The sequence below is a fragment of the Lasioglossum baleicum genome, chromosome 17, assembly GCF_051020765.1.
Source record: "Lasioglossum baleicum chromosome 17, iyLasBale1, whole genome shotgun sequence".
Classification (NCBI taxonomy): domain Eukaryota; kingdom Metazoa; phylum Arthropoda; class Insecta; order Hymenoptera; family Halictidae; genus Lasioglossum; species Lasioglossum baleicum.
Window position 1 is genome coordinate 9651802 of NC_134945.1, and position 13004 is coordinate 9664805.

The following is a 13004-nucleotide window of genomic DNA, read 5'->3' on the forward strand; positions in this document are numbered from 1 at the left end:
TGACGATTCTTCTAATACAATCTATGCTTTCATAAAATCAATACGAATCTCAAAACCATTTTTCTTTACCGCCACGAGTTTCTTTTTAAATTTAAACTTTAAAACAACAATTGTTCTTAGCTGGAAATGAATGCACAAACCTTTTAAAACATATTTATAATATTGTACCGTTTTATTTAAAAGAATTTCTAGAATTCTTGTTTTTACAAGAAACATTTTCGTAACTTTGACAGTTGAACATTTAGCTTTTCATTCAATATAAAATTTCTTAAGAACAGAACAATTGAGAGAACAGATTTCAGATTTATCATTAGCGCATCAACACCGATAAAACTTTGATCAAAATGCATAAGACAAATTGGTTCTTAAAACAGAAAATATGTGCCGGACAATCTTATAATAATTACCTCATCATTCTTCTTTAAAGTGTCTTCATATTTGTCGTTTAAACTTTTAGCATCGTCTACAATGGCATTCCATTTATGTGAGATAACTTCCAATTTATTATTCAATACACTTGCAAATTTCGGCTCCGAATTTTCGAGTAATCTGTTCGTTGATGTTTGTAATTTTTCTATCTTCGGTTTCGTTTGATTGATACGCTCGGAAAGATATTGAACCTTTTTCAATCCTCGCTCCATTGCTTCAACGTCGTTGGTTACACTTTCTTTTGACAATTCCTCCAAATATTGATACGAACTCTCGAGCCAATGTTCAAGCTCAGAAAGTTCGTTATTGAACATTTTCAGACACTCTATATCTACAGAATAACAACCTATATTTTTTAAAACTGTCAAAAATATTTATACGATTATAATTCTATAAGCATACCTTTTAACAAGTTTTGCTGACGCTCTTCTAATATTATAGGTATATCGCTCCATTTTGTATTAAGATCTTGCAATTCATCCTTGAGTCTTTGCCCCTGAGATTCTCCACTAGTCTTCATGATTAATTCGTGTCCGATAGTGTTGACATAATTGAAAATCTCTTGGTGTTCTTTCAGAGCATCTTGAAGATTACTGAATTTTCTTAACTGCTCCGCCATTGTCTGATCATCTGACAATACTATATGCTCGGATAGCAACGTACTCTCCACGTTGTTAATAAATGCGGTGAGATTAGCAATTGCGTCCGTGTATTTCTTTGGCGGAATTTTATCCGCAGTTTCATTGATCTCAGCTAGCTTCTCAGACAGTCTAAAACAAAATTCGAAAATTAAGGTAACACTTCGTTAAAAATTCAAGTGGACATGCAACAAATTATTTACGTTTTATATAATGCTTCCCAGTTAGTAACGAACATTTGTACATCCGCGTTCAAGTCGGAGCTTTCGTTAGTAGCGGTGGAATTTTTCAGTAACTCGTTCGATTTCTCCATCAATTTCTTAATGCGTTCTTCGTGAGACTTCATCGATTTAATTTTCACCTAAATTTTAAAAGAAATATTTTAATGTACACGTTGTTCCGATCATTTCGACATAATTATTTATAATATTATTGTAGTTACCCTAAACGGTTCAACTTGGTTGTTTCCTTTATTGGAGTCCAACCATTTCGAATAACTATCCAACATCAAATTCAGGCTAGCTAATTCTGTTCGGAACTTCTTTACTTCTTCAAGATACTCTATGCGAGCTTTGATTTCATCCAAACGATTATTAATTGCTGACCAACAATTCTGTACGTCTTTTAACTTTATTTCATCTTCTTCTGTCGATTCGTTCGCGTTCTTTAATTCCTCCAGAAGTTGCTTTCCCAAGTCCAAAACATTGTTATAATCAACTTTGTGCAATTCTATATCAACTATAGTGTCCTTATAGACCACTTTCTTTTCTTCAATGCTTAATTCATCAAACACCCCTTCAGATCGACCAATTTCCAAGTCTACGTAATCAAGCCATTTGTAGAGATTATTGAGAGCAGACTCAAACTCCTGCCTAACTGTGTTGTCCACACGCCGTTTCTTTGAATCACTATGTGGCGTAGACTGGAACGAAAATATGTAATATAAATACGTTATAGTAGGGTAATCTCCTTATTTCAGTCCCTATCGAATAGTCAGTCTTCCTGAGAACAAATTGCTTGAAAATAAATATCTACTAACGAATAATGATGTGTAGCCTCATGTCCTCATATTATAAAATATTTAGAAGATAGCATATTAATAATAACAACGTTTAAGATGGCTCACACTACTAGCCTTAAATGGCTGACTATTGGAACAATTACCTTACATATAAAATTTTCGACAATATTTTTAAATGTACGTACCGTAGCGGTAATGTGTTCTTTGTAAGCAATACTTGTAACTGTTTCAGACATCCAATCGTTTCCAGAAATCAATGTCACCTCCTTCTCAGATGTTATATCAAATTCGAATCCTGAACTTGTTATCTATCATAATAAACAAGAAACAAAATGATATCTCGCACGAATTGATAGATTGAAAACTAGTACTGTTCAACTAATATCAAGTATTCTTACAATTCTATCAACGAAATAATATATCTTAAAATTCCATTGTGAATATATCTAGAACGAAGATTCGCCCTATGGTATGATACAATTATATTTTTGGCTAATTTCCCAGTTTTTGAAATGAATTGGAAAATATCAAAAGTTTGGGTGTTTCAGATACAATATTAACACTTAGTTCTCGAAATTGCTGTACCATTATTCAAAATATTGTTCACATTATTAAACATATTAGTATCTAATCAGTTGCGAAACATTTAAATATTATATCAGGTATTGTATCAATTTCATACCCAAAAAATGAAAAAATTATATAGAATGGAATTATTCTAGCTAGGAAGAAATGTTTAATTTTCCAGTTAAAGTAGCTCCGAGTGCAAAGCGTTAAGATATATAATTCTTTACTTGTTTAAAAGTAGAAATATACATCCTGTTTAAAGTTATTTTCTCTTGACAAGTACATATGGAAGAAAACATAATTTACAGATTTACATTCAGCGTACAGAAGTCTATAGAAAACGCTTATCAAAAATTGTAAGTGCAAATATATGATGAACAGTGTGATTTATAAAGAATTATGGAATTCTTTTGCATTACCCTTTGGCTCTGAACTTCCATTATTTGCCCTACTGCTTCCCATCTGTCCTGCAAATTCTCAATATCTTGCAATACAGTAACACACTCGGAGGAGGTACTCTGACCCTCTAACTCTTGGACTGACTCTTGCAAAGAAATCAATTTCTTCTGGTTCGCGTCCATTTCTATTTTTAGTATCTGCAACTTCTTAATTCTCTCCAATACTTCACCAATCTCGGACGCTGGGTTCGCCTCCATTTGTTTCAGAGTGATTTCAGTTTCATTTAACCACGAGACTAGTCTTTTGTAATCATCATTTATATTCTGCCAAAGCTGAGAAAGCGACTGCAAACGCTGCCGCCTCTCCTCCTTCCACTTGCAAATGTGCGTCCATCGTTCTCCAAGAGCGGACAATTGGTCCTCCATTTGGGCGTAAACCGCCTCCGAGTTTTCCTCGTCCACAACAACCACCATATTCCTCATACCATCGACAACTCCTTGCTGCGCCTGGATATCTTGCTCTAATTCACTTAATTGTTTCAGATGTTCGTCCAAGGCAGATGGGTTCAATTCAGCGGCCGCCATTCGCGAAATTCTATCTTCGGTTCTTGTTAACCATTCTCTGAGATCATCCAACTGGCCCTGCTGCATCTGCATCAGAACCTGCAAACGTTTTGTACATTTATTTTATATTATTCACTTATTAAAGACACGTCGAACATAGCTGTTAACAGTAAGGGAACGTTGGAACATAATACTGAATGATGACAAAAGTTCGTGCACGAGTTTCAGAGATTTAAAAGCCTACTTTGAAGAAAACCACGCAGTTTTTTCGAAAAAGAAATCCATCAGGCCATTCGCGACCGGTCAAATGGCCGGTTACACACTATTTATTTAATGATTATAATTAGACTGCGGATCTTTATGCATTTATAACAAAATTGTTGAGAAATTTAAAAATTGAAGATGTAATTCTACGATTTCTCCGCTATTAAAATCATTAAGGAAAGAGTAACATTTAATTTAATTTATTTATTTTAATTTATTAATTTATTTTGTATAAAAATCCACAGTCTAATGATTATTAAAATTACATAGATGCTTCCGTTAGACATTATTGAATAGATTTTTCTTCGCTCAAGCGCATTTTGTTATAGAAGTTGCAAGATATCTCAATAGATGCAATCTTGTAATTTCGATTAGTGTTAATAGAAACATATAAACAATGCTTTTCTGTAAAAGTGAGTTCATTGCTACAATTATGCTCCTTCCTGTAAATCTTACACATAGCCACAAATTGAAGGGGACTTACTATTTAGCCATAAGTACTATTCGATAACTTCCATACCTCATGAATCTTAGTTTGCCTCTCCATTGCTCGCATGCGAAGCCCTTCCCACCGAGAATTCAATAACGACATCTGAACACGAACTTCGTGTTCTTCGTCTTTGTGTAAGCCGCCTTCCGCTAATAATCTTGCACCTTCTTCCAAGACAGCACCTACTCCGTCCTGATGGCCAGACAGTTCCATTAAAAACGTCTCGTGTTCATGAAATTGTTGCTTCAGCACTTCCAAGCTGGAACCTGGTTCCGGGGCATGATTCAGTTTATCCTCCGCCTCCAGGAGCCAAGTTAAAACTTCTTCGAGGGCAACCTGATAACCACCAAGCTCCACCGACACATTTGTGGCTAAACTCATCGGCCTCGACGCCGGTGCTCCGAAATTTGTGAAGGACAATGGATTCTACAGAGAAAAGTATTCGAAGTTTTACTAACGATGCCAAGCATCATTGAGTCATTGCAAAAGTCTTGATACGTTCCTAATAAATGGCATACATGTATAATACCATCGGAAAGAGTACAGCTTCAGTTGCTTTTTAAAATTGCTGTATCATTATTCCAAATGTTGTTTAGATTATTAAGTATGTTGACGTCTAATCAATTACTAAACATTTAAGTATTGTATGCGGTATTATATCAATTTCATATCCGTAAAATGAAAAAAAAATCATATGGAGTATTTTTTCCAGCACTTCTTTAACGATGCAAGAATATCTCGGTTTTCGGGTCTCAAATTATCCAAAGACTTCGTTATATTCGTCAATAGAAACCGTTCGAACCACTATAATTTAAATGCTTCCCTGGCGAGGAGAGTACACTTAATTTCGAACGGGGACACTTGATACTACCCTCCCTACATTATTAACTTTTTTCTAAGCGTGTGAGACATTACAGTGCTAATATTTGTTTTTAACTTCCTCAAAAAATGTGAGATTTAGGATTTAGCGTTTACCGGTCATATTAATTTAACTTTATATAACGATATACAACTTCATTATCATTTGTAAAGTATTATACTGCTAATGTATGCCATATGAACCAAACATGGTTTACGGCTTCAATAAATAAATAAAAATCATTTGGAGTGGAATTATTCTAGATCGTAATTTTCTAAGTAAAGTAGCTCCGACTGCTAAGGGTTAAAATAGTTATTCGTTTCTAAAGGGTGTACGAACACCCGTCCGAGAACATTAAGTAATAGCTGTAGAAAATACTAGAGAAGATATTGTATATGTGTATATGTATATTGTATATTATGTATGATACCATTGGAAAGAGTACAGCTTCAGTTGCTTTTTAACAACAGGTTTAAATTACTTTCATAGCGTTTTCGTCATAAAAATAATTGTTGAACATGAGCGTAAATCAAATGCATTTTCGTCATTGTACTGTCAGGTTTCTACCTCTTTCGCAGTTTGTGCAAAATTGTATATCTCTAAAAGCTCTGGAAAATCGCGTCGATTGTTTCTTCAACGCAAAGTCAGCGTTTATAAAAAAGAAAGTCATACAAATTCTACCAGAACGTTGGCAAAGAGTCATGAAAAACGATGGTAACTACTTAATAGACCGATTGTTACATGTTTTGTAATAAAGAGCAAATTGAAGATGAACCGAAAATCGTATCAAGGCGTTTACAATGACCCAAGATGTTGCTGCTTCCTATCTGTCGATGCACGATTATTAGAATGATTGCTACCTCGGCTCCTGGCGTCGTAACCGGACTGCCATCGCTCGCTACGGAAAGATCTAACTCGCCTATGTCATCTCCAGAATGAGGTAGCGATTGGAAGAGACACATTACGTACATCATTATCGATTTTTTATCCGGCACGGATGTATTCACGTCTGCAAAAAAATGTAAATTTAATGTATTACATCGTTATTACATCCTATTACACGCCGCTCCTAGTTTATTATTATGCAGTCCTCTCTTTTCTAAGAATTCTTTAGCTAAATCGTAGTTACTACATTACGAATAATGATGCGACCGTATTCCTCGCGGCTAATGCACCGTCACCCGGTTCCCCGATTTCAAGAATTTGTTGAAAAAATCGGTATTGACGCATTAAAATTACTATTAGCTTCTCCCTTACCTTCCCTCTTCTAAAATTTTGAACATTTTTTGACTGTTCGATTAAACGAAACGTTTGTAGCGTTTTTAAATTAAAATTAAGACATTTATCCATAGGTTTATAGGTTTGCAAGATAAGTTACCTCAAAAATGGCACAAAAGAAATAGAACAAAATGGAAAGTACGTTATTGAATAAATCTATGTTTAATTTTTTTAATTTCATCTTGAAATTTGTATTTAATACGCTACGAACTTTCGCGCCAGCCTAATATTATCTACAGTGGATCGAAAAAGTGTTTGGACATTTTCAAAGAATCAAATTTTAAAGCTTAAAACCTCTACTTTCGCAATCCTTTATTCATTTTCCTGTAAGATTTTTTTTCATGATGCAGTGGCCGGAAAACTGAAGGTGCTTTTTGTCGAAAATATTGTACTACGTACTCAAACGTCTGTAGAAACACTGAAAATTTTTTTTGATCGAATCCACCATTGATTTTTATGTCGACTCCTTCAAACTTGTACGATTTGTGTGTTTTAGATGATACACGACCAAACTTGGTCTCCATTTCTGTTTTATAAGACAGCCAAAACAAATCGCAGATCAAGTTTAGAAGAGTCTTTGCTAAAAAAAAATGTTTCGATGTTTTTACAGACGATTCAATCTGTAACATTTTCGGCGAAAAACGTGTCCTCATTTTTTCACGTACTACAACATGCAAAAATGTCTTTCCAAAACGAATGATGGTCTGCAAAAATACAGAAAAATACACAGAAACATTTTTTGGATCCAGTGTGAGGATGTCACAGATAATAATCTATTAAACGCCGCTAGTTTTCTTTGAAAAAAGGACACTTCAGTCACGTCTCGAATGGGAATCTACTATTGAAGCATTACTACAGATGACGATGCAGTCCAAAGGACACTTCGATTGTTTCCCGACTTGTGATTTATTACCGAGGGATCAAGGATATTTACCCTCTGGATCAAGCAACCGTTCAATGCCCAGATGTTCCTGAGCAAATCGGAAGGCATGGTCTAGCCTGGCGTTAGGATGTTTGCGAGCTATATTGTTAAAATCGAATAAATGTGGTTTCCTTCTGTGAAGTATCGCATTGAAGGCGAGACCATCGGACCAGGACGTGGTAAAGTTTTTGATATCGACTCCGGAATAATTCTGAAAAATATCGACTAAGTATAAAACCTGCTAACAGGCGTACATTTTTTAGTCAAATAAAGATAAACGTGTATATTTGTTTTCTTTCTCGAAGCGACGTTTCACCTGTGAATTCTGACGACACCATGCTAAAAGTGTTTTTTCCAAATTTGTCTGTTGTAGCTCTGTCATTAGATCCTTCAGATGATAATGTACCTGCATAAATAAAGTAATTAGTACTCGGTGTGGACGAGAATCTATTCAGTGTCTAGAGATCAATTCTATCTAATGCAAACCAGATCGATCGTGAAACTGACCTGCCAGTGTAAAATAATACTCCATACTAATCCCAATGTTAGCTTAGGATTACCGTCAACGATATCGTTGCTACTAATATTTACAAGTTTCACCTAGGAATTACATGAAACACAATTAGACACACATTCATTTTCTTTAGACGGTCATGTTGACTTACGTTGTTCTGTTCAAGAATTTGCAATGCCTTATTAACATTGTTGAGGTGATGCACTCTCATTCGACCACGTTCTCTTTTCTGGAAATAGAATCGTTTAATTGCTGGAGGAAGAAGGATGAGTCAATTGTTGCACGCCTCTACGTGGCTGGATGTTTCTGTTTCTGGGCTCATCGTCGAAAAAAGATTCGTAAATCACATGATTTATAAAAAGAACTCAAGTCGGCTTGTGTCTTCGGGATACATACATAGAAACACCTATGAAACGAGTTAAATGGACAAGGAAACGCGCACATTTCGTTCGGTGTGTGTGTTCGTGTACGCCCACCGTGCATAGATAATCGCCGCGCTTATGCAAATATTCGTAATACTCGATACGCGCACCTGCCTGGAATTCTATTAACGGGGCTCGTAAACGTACGCACAAATGCCACTACCCGTCAGGACGATCAGAAATAAGACGAGTATCGGAATGTTTCAATAATTACATCGAACACAAAACAATTAAGATGCAACGGCGTTGTACAATCGTACAACTATTGATTCATGATGAGTTGACGGCTCCGGATCTCTATGCAAAATGAAATGATGAAATGTTTGTGCATCCATCAAAAGACACAGCAGCTAAATATAAATTGATATTGTTCACTAATAATTTGGATGTAGTGAAGATAATACAAGATGTCCCAAAAATGTATTCAAATATAATATAAATATGTAGCTAATAACTAAACTTGCTGCATATAACAAGACTGTAGATCTTTAAGCAAAAATGTAAATTTGTTACATCCGTCGTAAGAAAGAGAAGTGAATTATAAAATTTTTAGTAACTCCAAAGTAATATAGTGATACTCTTCAATTTCTTTCATCTTTCCAATGTTTCAAATTATAATAATTATTAAGAGTACGCGTATTCATGAGCGTTCACCTTCAACTAAATCTTGAAAATTAGAACATATTTATATTTACAACCGAAGGAATTTATGCTACATTTATCCTACCTGTAGACATAATGAATAGATTATACTGAATCACAGCGTGTGCAAATGAAATTAAATGACAAATAGAAGGAGGTGATGGAAGAAATATGTTTAAATGTATAATTATTTGTTAAACGTCGCATACTTACGTAAACTTTAGACGTAAGCACTTCTAAAAGGGACAGTAAGCGATTGCCATCTCTTAAATCGAGGAATAAGTCTGTAATTGGTTCGTGTTGATTCTACGAAGAATAAGATTACTGATTAAATCCAAAATTCTACGATTTCTTAAACATTTTTATGTAACTGAATGTTCGTGTGAATGCATTGAAGTTACTTACCTTCAGCAGTTGGGAATTTATCCATTTCGTAAACGTTTTCTTCTGCACATCTTCTCGTTCGTCTGTAAAACACAAATACACATGATTGCATGACTTGGGGAAATTAAACATGTTTCTATATGTATAACACGCGTACCATTGCTATATACTTAAAAACATTTAATCAGTAACATTAATACATCATTTTCCTGACACTTCCCCTGAAAATGCTGTAATGTTTACAAATATTCCAGAAACCACCTCCATTTGTTCGCGTATTTTGTATTCACAATCTTTCTGCAGACAACAATTCCTTCATTTTAATTACATGATTGTACCATACCGAACTCAATTGAAAATGTTACAATTGTACAAAGCTGTAAATAAATTAAATAAAACATTAAACCTACCACCACCGATCAAAGTGACCGGTTCCAGGTTTTTTTATTTTGCAATTATTGAAATAATAAAAATGATTCTATAAGAATTGATTGTATAAATATCTTTAGTAGAGCACGTATTACATATAATAGGAGCCGCACAAAGTCTAAATAAAATCAATCTTATAAGGGAACATGTACCAGTTACTTTTAAGGCTAGGTAGGTTTAGTGTTAATGGAGATAGTTCAGTGAAGGCAAGAAAGCACAGTTCTACATATATTGTGTTACAATTGGTTTGATAGAACACCTGCTTATGTTATTTAAACAACATCACAAAATCATATAGAGTGGAATTATTCTAGGTCGGAAGAAACGTTTAATTTTCGAGGTAACATAACTCCGACTGCTAAGGGTTAAAATCAGGGACCAAAAATAACAGTTATTCTAAAATTTTCTACGACAAAAATCATTAATACAAAGTTGATTATTATTGAAATGTAAGATAATGTACACACAAAATATAAAGAAAAAAATTCAATGAACAAAATGATTAAAAAATACCACAATTTTTATACTTTTTTGTAACAAATAACTGTTATTAGTGTTCAAAAAATTGAATCCTCCTCGATAACTGTTATCGATGAAGAAAAACTGATTGCTCGAAGCAGTTATCGATGAGAGAAGTTCATTTCGATCGCTCATAACAGTTATCGATGATCGAATTTCTTTTCACTTCATAATAATTATTGATGATAAAATTCATTTTGATTGCTTATCTAATTATTGAGTTACTATTACTATTATATGTATATGAAATTCATTGAGAAGGTTTCGTAGAACAAAAGACGAATCAACAGACCATAATAACAACACAAAATCTGTTTGTCACATTAAATTTTCATTGTAGCAATTAATTTTACGAGTAAAAAATTTATGAACTAATTGATTGTCTACCATTTGAAAGTTGTACTTTTTAATAATTAACTATTAACTAAACTATTACACATTCCTTCATCAATAACTGTTATGAGCGACCGAAATAAACTTCTCCCATCGATAACTGTTACGAGCAATCGAAATAAATTTCTCTCATTGATAACTGTTATAAGTAGACTGCGGATCTTTATGCAAAATAAAACATGTTTGCATTGATTGCAGGACACAGGAGCCAAATAAAAATTGTGTTCTTCTTTTAATTGTCCTACTAAACTGAAACTAATACGTTGATGTTCTTAAATATTTTTGAAATGTTCGCTTCTTTAAATTATAAATACCCATTTTTGTCATAAATGCATAAAATCCGCAGTCTAGTTATAAGTGATCGAAATGAATTTCTCTCAACGATAACATTTACCAACAAGAGGAAAAATTTTCGATTACTCATAATCCTTATCTGTAACTAATACCATTTTAGTCGATGAAATACTTCTAGGACTTTTTTCTTTTTGATTATAACAGTTATGGTCCCTGGTTAAAATAGTTATTCGTTTTTAAAGGGTGTAAGAACACTTTCTACGTCCACTATTGTATGTAATAGATAGTGGGATAGTGGCATAGCTATGACTTGATGGTATTCGAGACCATTGAGTAATAGCAGTAGCAAATACTAGAGCAGATATTGTACCGGTATCGCAATTATTATCGCGCGCGTTAAAAAACGCATCTCCATCAAATAACTGTTTGTTTCCGTGATAACAGTGGCGGATCCACTATCATTCAGACACCGTCGCGAAATTATTGTCGACGTGGCAACGACGGCTCATCATCTATCGCGTTGACACTCATTGACCCCGGTAGATGCAGCAGTAAACTCTCGAAATTTAGGTCGACCAACAGAAAGTTGTAAGCAGGGTTGTTAAATACCTGTGACTCTCTCTATCGACCAACAGAAAATGAAAGACTACGATTACGTAATCACCGTTCATTGCAAAAGTGATGCTATATCCATCAGATTAGAACGAAAGTTCGTAGCGTTTTTAAATTAATTATGTTAACCATGCAATGGTAAAAAATATACAAAGATTTACAATAAATAGTATAATAATTCTGTAAGAATTTTGCATGCTCGTATGATGTTTGCAATTTATTAATTGGTGAAGTATTGTCAATAAGGGTATAAATTCGAATATCTAGTAACATATATCACGAAAGTAATATTTGTACAGAAGTCCCAAGTCAACCTAGAAGGTTTAATCCTCCAATGTACGGATTGATTGAGTTTCAGATCTACGAATCGAGTTCTACTTCATCTACCATTTTAATCATTTTCCCATCATTTTGCCGACAAATAGTGATGGATTTACACATTCTCAGAACCTGAAGAACCGTATCAATGTTTTAGGTGTCCTAAGTAGCTATTCAAAGGGGGCCCTTTGATTGAACGGTACAGAAAATACTTAAATGGTACAGAAAAAATAGAATCAACAATTCGAAAGATAAGGATGTGACTTCCACGGAATATTTAATATAATTTAATAGAGTTGCATTTTATTTTTAATTTAGTAAAAGCATTACGTTGTACCTGGCGTGACGGCCAATGTATGTGGATGGTAATTTTTAATTAGTACCAGAAACATGACTGTGCATATTATAGTAAAACTCTGTCGGTTCATTCACCTTTGCTTGAAAAATACGTTTTTCAGTTATGATGTCAGCCAGTTGGAATCATGCTATTGTGAGGAAAATGCATTTACAGATTCCCGTACAGATCGAGGTCACATAAAATACTAAATTTCGTCGAGTAATTAATTAATTTTGATGGTAGAATTAATTTAAAGCAAACTTGGTTCACGTTGGAAAAAATAAATCAGTCAGATGCCAATATTGTTGTGTACCAAAAATGCTGAAATCAGATACACAGCCCGAAAAAATCGAGGTATGACTATGAAATTAATTGTATCAAGACATATTCTGTGGATATCGTAAAATTAAATGTTAATTATCTTTATAAATAATAAGTATTATCAAAAACGCTCGGACATGGATCTGCTTATCTTTGCTCTAGATTCACCAGAAAAAGTTTAATTAAAATCTACGACTCCGCCACTGCGACCTCTCCTTGCAAGTAAAAATTTCAAAAGACGACGTATTTGCATCGCAACGGAATCCGATAGAAATTCTTGCAGATATTAAACCAGCTTGAAAAATGTTGTTTCAGGCAAATTGCGTTTAACGTTTCAAAAGAAGCAATCTCTGCAACTTCGAGATAGCAGACGTACACGATCGCGTCGT

At 34.2% G+C, this 13004-nt stretch overlaps 1 protein-coding gene across 12 annotated transcripts in view; it reads right to left on the reverse strand.

The window, feature by feature from the left end:
• LOC143217586 (dystrophin, isoforms A/C/F/G/H) overlaps window positions 1-13004 on the reverse strand; it is a 1095306-nt gene that overhangs the window by 1052402 nt on the left and 29900 nt on the right. For all 12 annotated transcript variants that reach the window (XM_076442046.1, XM_076442049.1, XM_076442042.1 and 9 more), the window contains 14 exons: window positions 9414-9475; window positions 9222-9314; window positions 8096-8173; window positions 7938-8030; window positions 7747-7836; window positions 7443-7641; window positions 6091-6239; window positions 4402-4797; window positions 3075-3716; window positions 2274-2396; window positions 1510-1989; window positions 1271-1428; window positions 832-1199; window positions 408-760 (listed from right to left, as the gene is read on the reverse strand). In XM_076442046.1, coding sequence (XP_076298161.1) covers window positions 408-760; window positions 832-1199; window positions 1271-1428; window positions 1510-1989; window positions 2274-2396; window positions 3075-3716; window positions 4402-4797; window positions 6091-6239; window positions 7443-7641; window positions 7747-7836; window positions 7938-8030; window positions 8096-8173; window positions 9222-9314; window positions 9414-9475 — 3284 coding nt within the window. The remainder of the gene's footprint in view (window positions 1-407; window positions 761-831; window positions 1200-1270; window positions 1429-1509; window positions 1990-2273; window positions 2397-3074; window positions 3717-4401; window positions 4798-6090; window positions 6240-7442; window positions 7642-7746; window positions 7837-7937; window positions 8031-8095; window positions 8174-9221; window positions 9315-9413; window positions 9476-13004) is intronic.